Source organism: Phyllostomus hastatus, unplaced genomic scaffold (genome assembly GCF_019186645.2).
Source record: "Phyllostomus hastatus isolate PE091 unplaced genomic scaffold, TTU_PhHast_1.1 phas_contig_209, whole genome shotgun sequence".
Taxonomy (NCBI): domain Eukaryota; kingdom Metazoa; phylum Chordata; class Mammalia; order Chiroptera; family Phyllostomidae; genus Phyllostomus; species Phyllostomus hastatus.
Window position 1 is genome coordinate 5,113,106 of NW_025333735.1, and position 13,627 is coordinate 5,126,732.

At 34.3% G+C, this 13,627-nt stretch overlaps 1 protein-coding gene across 1 annotated transcript; it reads left to right on the forward strand.

The window, feature by feature from the left end:
- The first annotated feature begins 547 nt into the window (after positions 1-547).
- Positions 548-1,258, forward strand: LOC123816402 (ferritin light chain-like). Its single transcript, XM_045835319.1, has one exon. It carries the CDS (start codon positions 662-664, stop codon positions 1,256-1,258), a length of 597 nt encoding a protein of 198 aa, XP_045691275.1. The 5' UTR covers positions 548-661.
- The last annotated feature ends 12,369 nt before the right edge of the window (positions 1,259-13,627 follow it).

Here is a 13,627-nt window from a genome sequence, read left to right on the forward strand (position 1 = left end):
TGAAGTCTTCCTGTAGGTAAGAATCTATAGTGTACGGCTCTAGGAAATAGAAAATATTAATGGACATGGCATAAACTCACCCAGCATGAATATGCCATTCCTGAAAAGCAATGGATCTTGATATTTCAGAATACTAGAATTTCATCTTGATCTTTGTTTCATCTTGATCTATGACATGTAATTTAGAATTTAATCTCTTCCTGATAAGTAAATTTAGGCTACCTTAAAAATTCAAAACATTTTTCATTTATTTTCATTACATTTTTATCTATTTTCTTGTTTTAGTGTGTATTATTAAATGACTTACCATATAGTGATATAAAAATCATACTTTGGGGGGTTTTAAATAAGCATATTTTTATTCCAATATTAGTGGTATTTTGAAGGATTTTTTTTCTCAGTTATTGTATTTATTTCTTTAATTCCACTGATGGTACATAAGAATTAAAATAATATTTTTATGAGTGCCCTCGGTGGTCGTGGGATCTATCTCTTGCTTCAACAGGGTTTGGATGGAACAGACCTAGGGACACCACTCCTTTCCAACTCCCTTCCACCTTCTTTTTTAGTCACCATCTTCGAAACCACCTCAGCTTTCCTCAGCCTCCGAGACCAGCTGGCACCGTTTTTTTCGACCTTAATTCTTCACTGCCGAACAACCATGAGCTCCCAAATTCGCCAGAATTATTCTACCGAGGTGGAGGCGGCGGTCAACCTCCTGGCCAACCTGCATCTGCGGGCCTCCTACACCTACCTCTCTCTGGGCTTCTATTTTGATGGGAACGACTCGGTTCTGCAGGGCATGGGCCACTTCTTCCAAGAGTTGACGGAGGAGAAGTGTGAAGGCTCTGAGGGTCTCTTAAAGCTGCAAAACCAGCATGGTGGCCGCATTCTTCTCCAGGAGGTGGCGAAGCCTTCCCAAGATGAGTGGGGTAAAATTCAGGACGCCATGGAAGCAGCCTTGAACTTGGAGAAGACCCTGAACCAGGCTCTTCTGGATCTGCATGCCCTGGCCTTTACCCACATAGACCCTCATCTCTGTGATTTCCTGGAGAACCATTTCCTGGATGAGGAGGTGAAGCTCCTCAAGAAAATGGGCGACCACCTGACTAATATCCGCAGACTGGGTAGCCCCCAGGCTGGCATGGGAGAGTATCTCTTTGATAGGCTCACCCTCAAGCACAACTGGGAAAACTTAGGAGCCCAGAGGCTTTCGAGGGGCCCCTCTGCATTTCCCTGGTGTCTGGCTTTTGCCTGAGCCTGATAACCCTGAAACCCCACCTTGGAACCCTCCCCCATGCATTGGACCAAGTGGAAACAATAAAGCTTTTTGCAGAAAAAAATAATATTTTTATAATTAATCTTATTTAATTTTCTTTACCCAGAAAAAATTCAGCAAACCTCTCTCTTACCTAAATAAGCATGTAAGGTACAACAGTATTACTACTTTGTATTCTTTGTACAGTATATACTGATTGCAAAGTTAACTCTAATCTCTTCCAGACACTGAGCTCATACAGTACCATCCATCTGTGCCCCTCTGTAATAGCCTACATATTGCCACTATTTTAATACCCTAAGAGTTTGACTTCATAAAGACCCTACTTGCCTTCACACTTCCTGAAGAACAAAGTCTACACTCATAGGAAATCTTTTAAGAGTTTTCATGCTTTCACCTTGCATATTATAGTTCTTTCTGTTCTTTAGCATAAACATTTCTGGTCCATACAGGCAAGATGCTTCACTAACTCCTAATAGTTAGATAATTCACTTGTTCAACAATTTTTGTTGAACAATAGATTGTTCAACAATCTATTAAAACAACATAGTTATGTATAACAACTATAGTAACAACTAAATTATATAAATTAACTTAGTAATCAAACAGATATGAAAATATTATTTATTAACACAGTATAATATTAAGTACAGTATTTACTTTATACAAGTTATTTAATAAACATTGTGAGAGAGGTGTAAATATGATATAATCACTGCCTGAAATAAATTTACTATTCAGTGAGAACATTAACCACATTAGAACCATAAATATACATAATAAAATGTAGTTTAATTAGTACTTCAGTTTTACTGTGTGATTCTCTAATTGTATAATTTTTCCCCTCTACCCTTTACTTCCTAACTTGGCTATAGAATATTATCTATGTGATAATATCACTAATCAAAATAAAAGAGTAGTAGCTGTACTAATTTTAGACAATGCAAACTTCAGAGAAAGAAATCTGTTCTTAGGTGCAATCCTAAATGTACATGAACCTAAGAACACAGCATCAAAATACATGAGGCAAAACCAATAAAACTGCAGGGAGAAATAGCCAAACCTACTATTATAATTGGAAAGTTCATACCTCTTTGACAGTAACTGAGAAGCCGACAAAAATCAGGAAATGAGCAGAGAGACAATAAGTAAAGATATGGCTGCCCAGAACAGCACTGTCAATCAGCTTGTTCCTGTGGATGTTCAGAGGATACTCCATCCAACATCAGAAGCACACACATTTCTGAAACTCAAATGGAATGTTTGCCGAGGCAGAGTAAATTCTCGACCCACAACCACATCTTAACAGTTTGAAAGAATAGAAATCATACAATGTATGTTCTCAGAAAGCCGAATCAAACTAGCAATCCATAAAAAAAATATCATTGGTAAATTCCCAAATGTGTATAAATTAAACAATGTGCTTCTCAATAACATATGAGTCAAAGAAAAACCACATGAGAAACTGTTAAAAATATTTTAAAGTGAAAATGAAAATATAATTTATCAAAATACATAGGAAACAGTGAAAGCAGTGCTGAGAGGAAAGATCTATGCTTTAGATGCATAAATTAGAAAAGAATAAGCATCTAAAATCAATAACTGAAGCTTCCACCTTAGTAAAACAAGTACAATTTAAGCCTAAATCAAGCATCAGAAAAAAAATTAGAGCATAACTATATAAAACAAAAACAGGAAACAATAGAAAAAAATTAATAAAACCAAAATCTGATTCTTTGAAAATATTGATAAAATCAATAAGCTCCTGGCTTGACCAGCCAGCAAAAATGAAAAGGAAAGAATACAAATGACCTACATAAGACATGAACTAGGAGTCAACACTATTGATTCTATAGACATTAAAAGTATAATGAGGGAATACTATGAACAACTCTATATCCACAAATTTGATAACAGATAAAATGCAAAAGTTAGACAATGCACACTTCAGAGAAAGAAATCTGTTCTTAGGTGCAATCCTAAATGTACATGAACCTAAGAACACAGCATCAAAATACATGAGGCAAAACCAATAAAACTGCAGGGAGAATAGCCAAACCTACTATTATTAACCCTGTATCTATTAAAGGCATTGAATCAATAATTAATATCCTTCTAAAACAGGAAACAATAGGCCCAGAAATTTTCACAGGTGAATTCAACTACACATGTAAGGTATAAATAATACCATTTTTCCCACAATTTCTTTTAAAATATAGATGTTGTAGATAACAACCCTTAACTTATTTTGTGAGTCTAGAATTACTCTAATACCAATATCATATTAAGAATTACAAGAAAAGAAAGCTACAGAATAATAGTCTCATTAACATAGACATAATGAATTTCAGCAAAATATTAAGGAATAAAAACCAACAAATAACTACAAACCAAAAGCAAGTGGGATTTATTGCAGATAATGCAATACTGGTCAAAAATTCAAATATCTGTTAATCAATAGGAAAAGCAAAGAAATCCTATGTTCTGTCAATTATAGCATAAAAAGCTATGAAAACCCAATATTTATTCATAATAAAACTCAGAAAACTAGAAATAGAGAGAAGTTCCTCAGCTAGATTTTTTGATGTGCAAAAATATATAGCTATCATCATACTTAATGGTGAAAATTGAACTTTTTCTGCCTAAGATCTGAAACATGGCAAACATCTAGCACTATTTTTGTTTTTTTAGCATTATTCCTATTCAAAATGGTAGTAGAAGGCGTAGTTAATGCAGTAAGACAAGAAAATAAAATAAAAGAGAGATATGCATATTTGAAAGGAAAAACTAAACTGTCTTAATTTTCAAATAGCATAATTGTCCAGGGTAAGAGGTGGGATGGGTAGGGCAGGAAGGAGTAGTGGGGGGAAATGGAGATAATTGTACGTGAACAACAATAACATTTTTTTAAAAAATATAATTGTCTATGAAGAAAAGCCCATTGAATTTGCAGATAAATTCCTGGAACTACCAAGCAAATGTAATAAGATTGGAGGATACAACATGCACAGGGCAATTTCTTATACACCAGCAATGAACAATTAGAATATAAATTTTAAAGAAAGCACCACTTCAGTAATATCAAAACATAAAATCTTTAGGTATCAATGTACTAAAAGATGTACAATATTTATTTGTAAAAACGTACAACAGGGGAAATAAAAGGAATTTTAAAGTATGAATAAATAAGAAAGTATTAATTTTCAGCATTCCAACATCCAAATCATAGGAGTGCCAAAAAGAGAAGAAGAAGAGCAAGAAGTTGAAGACTTACTTGAAAAAGATAATGAAAGAAAACTTCCTCAATCTAGTGAAGAAAATAGATACACAAGTCCAGGAAGCTCAGAGAGTCCCAAAGAAGTTAGACCCAAAGAGGAACACACAAAGAAACATCATAATTAAGTTGCCAAAGATTAAAGATGAGGAGAAAATCTTAAGAGCAGCAAGAGATAAGAAGAGAGTTACTTACAAAGGAGTGTCCATAAGACTATTAGCTGATTTCTCAAAAGAAACCTTGCTAGAAAGAAGTATTCCAAGTCATGAAAGGCAAGGACCTACATCCAAGATTACTCTATCCAGCAAAGCTATCATTTAGAATGGAAGGGCAGATAAAGTGCATCCCAGGCAAGGTTAAGTTAAAGGAGTTCATCATCACCAAGCCATTATTAGATGCAATGTTAAAGGGACTTATCTAAGAAAAAGAAGATGGTCAAAAATATGAACAGTAAAAAGAAAACAAACTCACAACTATCAACAATTTAACCTGAAAAAACAAAAACAAACTAAGCAAACACCTAGAACAGGAACAGAATCACAGAAATGGAGATCACATGGAGGGTTATCAGTGGGGAAGGGGAAGGGGAAAGAGGGGGGAAGGTACGGGGAATAAGAAGCATAAATTGTAGGTACAAAAGAGACAGGGTGAGGTTAAGAATAGTATAAGAAATGGAGCAGCCAAAGAACTCATATGTATGGTCCATGGACATGAACTAAGTGGAGGAATGCTGGTGGGAGTGGGGGTGCAGAGCAGAGGAGAATAAAGAAGAGAAAAAAAATTAGACAATTGTAATAGCAAAATCAATAAAATATACTTTAAAAATCCACTGTTAATTGTGTAGCTTTTATATTTGTTTAAATCCTTAGCTCTTTCATTATTTTAACACCTATGTTAAAAAGAATTCTCAATTACTATAAAATTTATCAAAAACCTAGAGGTAGGACAACCAAGTTTCTAAGAAACTTAAAAATAATGATGCTCTTCTGAAGAAAAATTTTTATTGAAGGCTTTGGGTTGTTTTTATTTTCTTTCTATGAATCTCTAAGGTTTTCATTGAAATTTATGTCATGTCAAAAGTGAAAAACAAAATGGAATAGCATTTTTTTCCACCTCATAACTTTCATGAGTAAAACATCCATCTTTCTTGCTAAAGAAAGGGAAGAAAAGGGACACTACTTTCATAATTTTTAACTTTTCTTCATGAGACTGCATGGAGAAGACTGTAGAGATGGATGATAAAACAAAGAATAAGTGCTTCAAATAGTTTGATATGTAATGAAAAGAATCATTTATTCAAGTTTTGGTAAACACAAAGTATTTTCAGGCATAGCTCCGATAAATTTTAGTTGAAGAGAGTCCACCTTGGTTGGCTAAGTTTTCAATCTTGTTTCAAATGAATGAAAACCATACAAAGCACTTATAATATTCTCCTTCTTAGTCATAAATCTGAACAAAACTTGTACTATAAAGTATTTGGAGCTGGATATTGATATGTGTAGTGGACTGCAGTAAATAAGTATGTAAATAACACTATTTAAATGAAAAAGATATTCCATGAAACAATTGCTTTGAATCACTTAAATACATTACACTGTGTCTGCCTGTTGGTAATTATACCAGTTAGATTGGAGGATCATTTTTCAGGGTGCAAATTAAGGAATTTTACACTTCCTGGGATTTAAAAAATAGTCCAGATTAGAAAGACTAAATAATTTCTATGTTTATGGCTACTTTAGTTGACTCTTGATCATGTAACATGACAATAATTTAGCCAGTGTTTCTTACTTTGTGTGCTAGGGATATAGCTAGCTAGGGACATAACTGTATTCATTCAGATTACTCTGCTATTTGAATTTCAAAGTAAAAAATTTTAACCAAAAATACTGCCTGGGAATCTTACTTTTAACTTTGTTTAAAAAACTAATTTCAATTAATATTTTCCTTTTAGCTGGTACTTTAATTTAAAGGTCAATTAATTTAATAATTCTTGGGTTGGTAGACATGTAATTATGGTTGATTAGAAATGAATAATTTTAGTGATACATTTTTTAGAAGATGAGAAGGATTAATAATTAACTGACATTCAATAACAATGGAAAGAAACTTAAAGTCTTATAAAAAATATTGCTAAAATCCTTTTAGCTATAGAAGTCTCTGAAAATGTTTTTTAAAATTATGAAAGTGAAATAATGTTTCTGAAGTGTTTTCCTAATGTCCAATAAAGAAAAGAGATGTTACTGTAGCAACTATTTGAATCACTCTATGAAGAGAAAGATAAGAAATTCTACCTACTTTTGTTCTACGAATGGCTCTATCTAGTCAACCATTCAACATTGTACAAAGATGTTGTAGAGTATAAAGCCTTTAACAACTCATCTTTCCACTTATTTATTTATTTTTGTTGAAATGGCATTTACAACATTATAATTATAAAGCAATAAAAACAAGGGTTATGAACAGTTCTGAGACAGGACAATTTTACTGAAAATTCTCCAAGTCCTTCTATGGCTAATATCTATATACACAAATATTTTCACTAAGTCACATGAAATGTTCACATTGGTCAAAGAAATTGTCAAAAATTTTTAAGCAAAACATGTGCTTTGATTAAGTAGTTGATTATTTCCTGCTACAACTTGCTCTTTTTACAATTATGCAGATCAACACTATGGGTGTCAACATAGTGGTTTTACTGAGAATATAAGGTATTGCCAAATACATGTTCTGATAGTACACAGGAGTTCTTATACATTTGTACAATACAATAAGGTAGTATTCGCAGGTTGGGGAGAGGTGAGAAAAACAACTGAAACCTTTGTTGAATTTGAGGAGACATACATATATATGCTGAGCAGATATGGAAGGTGATCTTTGAAAAGATGAGTGGTACACTGATTGAAAGCACATGTTTTATAAATTGAGTTGGTAGAGCTTAGCATACGTCACAATAACTGATGGAATATCAAAAAATAACTGTAGCACAAGAGCCAAAATAATCAAATAAATAATTTTAGATCTTGAAGTTAAGCTGCTAATTAATCAGTTCTAAATTATATACAGGCAAAGTAGTTTATTTGCACAGTCAGAAAGAACCCGTTATGCTTAATTACAATCCTTATAAACATTTCTTTCTATATCTGTTCATTGAATGAGCTGTATCACCAAGAATACCCTTAGAAATCAATATACTTAATATCCATGAGAAAAGATGTTAGTTTGGATCAATTTAATGCAGTTTAACATATAATTGAGAATCAGCTATGTACAAAGTATTGTCGTGAAGACTTGAGAAAGTGTAAATATGAGCATGAAGTACTTCTTACTCATAACAGTTTAAAACCCAAAAACTTGGATAGAAACAGTTCACATGTGAATGATTTATATTACAGGATAAATGAATACTAAAGTGCAAAATGGTGTGAGTTTATTGAAGTAATAATTACCTTAGGCTATTAAAAGGAGTCAAGAAAATATTCACAGAAAAGTAGCCTCTGCTACTCATCCATTTATTCATAGCTAAGAGTAAAAAGCTTTGAAACATAATGAAGAAAGAGTGCATGGTTCAGACTTATTAAAGTATAGTGCAAGTGGTAGAGAGAGGTTGAAATAAGGCGGGAAATTGTGAGGCCTAAATGCCAGGTTGAGAAGCAGTAGCCAGAAAAAGTGACATTTCCTCTTCCATCATGGAACAGGTTATGGTAGACAGTTTTGTAAGGGGCTATGCTAAGGGGCATATAGCAACATGATGCTGTCTTTAAGGAACTCCTTCAATCATCAGTCACTCACTGAGGACCTATCACATGCCAAGACTATTTTTGATTGTGAAATTTGTTCCATGCATAGTGACTACAGAAATGACAATTGAAGACCTCACCCTCCAACAGTTCAAAAGTGGGTAAAAGAGAAAAAGAAGTGAGGAACCAGTTAAAGTGTAGTGTAAACCATGTTAGCATATGATCAGGAAACAGGCAGTGTTTTAGTTACTGATGCCTGCATAAGAGGAAACTCCCAAATTGTCATGCTGTGGGATGAATCGCTCCACCTCTCCCAGATTCATATGTTCAGAACCAACACCCAGAACCTCAGAATGTGACTACTTTTGGAGACAGGGCTATTAAAGAGGCAATTAAGGTAAAATGAGGCTGCATGGGTGGGCCTTAATCCAATAAAACAAGTGTCCTTTTAAGAAGAAGAAATACAGACAAAAGCAGAGGGAAAACCATGTGAGGACTCAGAGAGAAGCCACAGAGAAAGGCTTTAGAAGAAATCAACCCTGCCAACAATTTGATCTCATATCTCTAGAACTGTGAGAAAATAAATATCTGTTGTTTAAACCACTCAGTCTGTGGTGGTTTAAGAAAGTAACACTCATTTAAAATCTCTTAAATCTAGGGATGGGCTAGTAAGTTCTACCTTGTGACTTTTCAAATGGCTTTAGTCATATTCTCTCTCTCAATGTCTCATCTCTGTATCTCCATATTTCTGTTCCTTTTTCTTTTCTCTTATGGTCCCTTCATATGGCATTCTTAGGGTAGCCAAATTTCTTACATGGCAGCTAAAGATTTCCACAGCCAGTGTTATACAAAAGAAAGTCACAAGTTTAAGGGACTCTATCTCTCTCTCTCTCTCCACACACACACACACACACACACACACACACACACACACACACACACACTACTCCATGTGATGATGGAAGTAGAGTCAAAGTATGTGTAGATGTATTTTAAAACTAATATTGTCTGCCCTCCTGCTAAAAACTACTTATACTTTTCCAACATAAAAACACACTCACCATTTCCTGGGGTCCTATACAAGTCTTATCTATTATGGCATCAAGTTCAGGCTTGAGGTCCTGGATCTCACCATTTAAATCAGGTCTGAATGTAGATGAGGTCTGCAATACAATTCTTTGAGTATACAGCTCCTTGAAAACTGTTCTGCTCAGTCCAATGCCTTACGAAGTAATGAGAAAACTTATCTCTCACCTCCATTCAACATCCAACACACCATTGTGAAGAGAGAAGCATAGGAAAATTTTCTACCATTCAGAAAAGGGGGAAGCAAGGGATGCATCATTACTGGTCCATAGCAAGGCCTTAACCCAGCTGGGCAGACATGGCCATTTCCTTAATTAGGTCATTGTTATTCTGCCTGGGACTAATGTTGAGTCTGCTTTCAAAACTCTTGCTTCAGCTTTCCAAATTCTGCTTCCTCTTCCATTATATGTAGGCTGTGTTTGGAGCTAGGTTGTTTTCTCAGCCTGTTTCTTGCTTAAATAAGTTTGAGCTCCAAAAGTCCTTTTTCATTTTACACCAACAGTCCAAGTGTTACCCTATGTACAAATCTCTTAAAATTATTGGGTTTTCATCATTATACAAAACTCAGATGTATACAACACCAAATGACGTGGCCCATTTGAAGGGTGGAGAACTGCTTCCAAGATGGCTTACTCACATAGCTGGCAAGGTGGTGCTCTGTCAGCTAGGATCCTCAGCCATGCTAAGGGTTGGGAGCCTCAACATAGACCAGTCCATGGGGTCTGGGCTTTTTAAATTCAATTTAAAGGGTGATCATTTAGAGAAAGAGAGAGAGAAACAGATGAATACTCTATCACCCTTTATCACCTAGCCTTAAAAGCGCATAGCTTTGTTTCTGCCATATACTCTGTTAGTTAAGACACTCAGAGATACCAATACCATTCAGGTTCAGGTGGGAAGACATACAGTCAACTTCTTGGTGGAGGACTGACAAAGTTCTAGAAGAATATGTGGCTTCAGAAATATCGTAGCCATTTTTGTAACAATCTGTTACAGTGAGCTTTGAGGATAAATCTCTGTTCAAAAATGTGTGCACAAATCAAGAAATATTTGAGAAAAGATATTTTAGTTTTATTGTATTTAACTATAAAATTGAGAATTCATAAATTACTAGTCAATGTCAAACATCTCAGGAAGTTTTTCAGGCTTCATCTCATTTGATTTTAACAATAATCCAAAAAGGTAGATATCATTATCATTGTTTTTGATAGATATAGTAATTGAGCCTTAGAAATAGTATTTAATTGTCTATGTAATTACTGAAGTTCAAACTACTATAATAGTTCCTAGAATATGTTTAATGCTGATGGAATCTATCATATACAGATAGAGAGGTGAATATATTATTGGGAGGATAGATAACTCCAGGAATAAAGTTCTTGAATTGACAAAAGTGGATGTGACCCAATATATAATTGAGGAGTTTGGCCATAGTGACAGAAAGTTCATCAGTTGTAACAGGTGGAAATATAAAATTTATGGTGATAGATGGAGATAACTGAGTAGATTTGGCTGTGATAAGATGCCATATTTTCTTTTATGATTGCTTTCGTTTTCTCAGTGAAATAATTGGTAGTACCATTACCTGGGGCATGTTTGTCTAAGTTAGATCACTGAGCCATTATGAAATAGTCAACTTTGAGAGTGGAGAACGGGGGTAGTAAGAGGGTGGTTGGGCAGTGCTCAGGATCCACTTGAGGTTTGCAATCATGAATTTATCTGAGAGCAGTCAGTAGAGTTGAATGTTTTTTTTCCAACCACAGTCCACTTGTTGGGTTTAGATTTAACCAGGGTTGGGATTTTCCAGATGAGAATGAAGAAAGAAAAGAAGGGAAAAGACATTGGGGATATATGTAATTGATTGGCCTTACAATCTTATTGAGGTAAAGTGAGAGGTAACATGAGACATGATAAATAGTAAAAAAAATGCAGTTCCCTGTGGAGTTAAGTAGTTGTTGGAATAAAGTAAAATGAATGTTTTAGTCATGCATCTTCCCACAGACATCATTGAATATATAGTGTCAGTGCCTAAATTTTTCCCCCAAGAGATTCTTTCTCTCTCTCTGCAGGCTAGAATTTTAACAGAATCACAACCCTTTGAGCAGACCTCAACCAAAACTTTATGGTAGGTGGTATATAAATACTTTAACTCCCTCTCCCCTTGGGTGACAAACCCAAGACCTGTGTTCTATACCATTTCCCAGATTCTCCCAGTTGGATTAAACTTCAGTGACCTAGGTGGGAACTTACTTGATAATACACATTTATTTGGCTTTATCCCTTCCTTGTCTTGCTTCCTCACTCTCCAGCTGGTGTTTCCTCAACTGCCTCTCAGATAAACTAATTATACTCAGTTTCTTATCTCAAAGCCTGCTTCTGGGAAGACCCAACTAAGAAAATCCCTAGTCTGTAGGAAACCTTTATTGAACACTTCCTCTGAGCCCCTGAAGCTCCTATCACAACACTTACTAAAATATAGTATTTTGTCTTTTTTGCTTGTTCTTCTCCCATTAGACTGTGTTCCCCAAGAAAGGAAAAGTAAGTTGCCATTTTCATAGAGCCTTTTCCTCGCACAATTTCTGTCACCTAATAAGATTGTTATTGATTTAATAAATTTAATTAAATTTTTAATAAAAACTGTTGTTTTTGCTAACCATGGTTTTGAAATTTTTTTCAACTCATAGAGACAAGATTCAGTTGGGTCAGTATATCATCATTGTTAATTGTACCATGTTTTTGGTTTATAATTTTTTGAAAATTAATGATTCATAGTAGTAGACTGTCAGACATGAAATTTTGGCTAGTCAGAATATATCACTACAATATTTAAATTGTTACATTTGAGGGAGTTGATTAGTATAATACTGTCTCTTCAGATATACATTTAGCAAAATTAGGGAGTTGTGAGGTTGAGCATTTATCATTTTCCCTAAGCTCTTTTTCTGATGAATTATTTTATTTCAGCAACAAAAAATAGCTATAATTTTTTTATTTTTTACATCAAAAATACTTAATATACAGACATAGTCAACTTTGCTGAATAAATATTTATAGGATAAATATTTTTGTGACAAGAAATTATCATTTTAAAATGAATTATTGTTGGTACTAGGTTAAACTGATTTTTAAATTGGGAAATGAAAGCACAGTAATAAAGCTCTTTACATTTTTTTTTAAATTGTGATTTGACTATCACCTAAGTAACTGCTATTTATATACCTGTTTGCTACTACTAATTACTTTATAAAGTTCAATTACTGTAATGGCTAAATATCACAAACATTATGTAACTCAGCAGAAAGCCATGGTAGCTGTGATAGGAATGCATTTGTGAGGAAACTTATTTGCATTTGCAAATCTCAACAACTGCTCAAGTATCTGCTTTTTAGCAATTAGGCAGCTGCTTCTTAAAATCAACAGTGGCAAACTCTGGTCGTGTTTGGTTTGGAAATGAAGTGTTGTCATGTGTGGCATTCTGGTAGTTTGCAGTGTATTAATGAAGCCACTTTGCTTCATGCTGCTGTATCACCTCTACTTGGCATCCTTTCCTCCTCAGCTGGCTAGCGCATGACTTCATCTATTTTCTTTTCATTCTTTGTCTCATTCAGAGGCTTTGGCTTTAAATAGTTTCAGATTTCCCTTCTCAAGAGTTAATTCAAGGTCTTTAAAGGGTACAGCTATGGAGTCTGACCTGGGTGAAATAGACTGGGTAATTTATTACCAAAAACTATGTGTGAATTATTTAGAAGTTCTATTTGAATTTCCTAAACAGTTGGGGAATTTAGTTTCATGGAAGGTATGAGGTATATATGGTGAAAACTGGCAGGCAGTGGACAAGAATGGGCTGAAAAGATAACTGCAGTTGTACTGGCTGCTGTACAAGTAAAACAATCAGATTTGAGTGATGAGTTATATCTTCCTGTGTGCTAATAACTGAAATGTATATAAAACACTCATATTAAATCTCCCGTATGTATTGCCTTTGAGATTTTATTATTCATACTTAATATCAATTTTGCTTTGTTTTGGTGTTTATGTAAGATTTCTTAGCCTAGAAATGTATTTCAGAAATATAGTAAGAGAATTGGCTGAAAAACATAAATGCTGAAGTTAAATGCAATTGGAATAATGCTCTAAAGTTTTTAAAGGCACTATTTTGTTTAATACCAGTATACCTTTGTACATATTAATTTGTCTAAAATTCATTCCTTCCTAGCCCACCTCTCACCGACCCTACGAAATGCTGTGTTT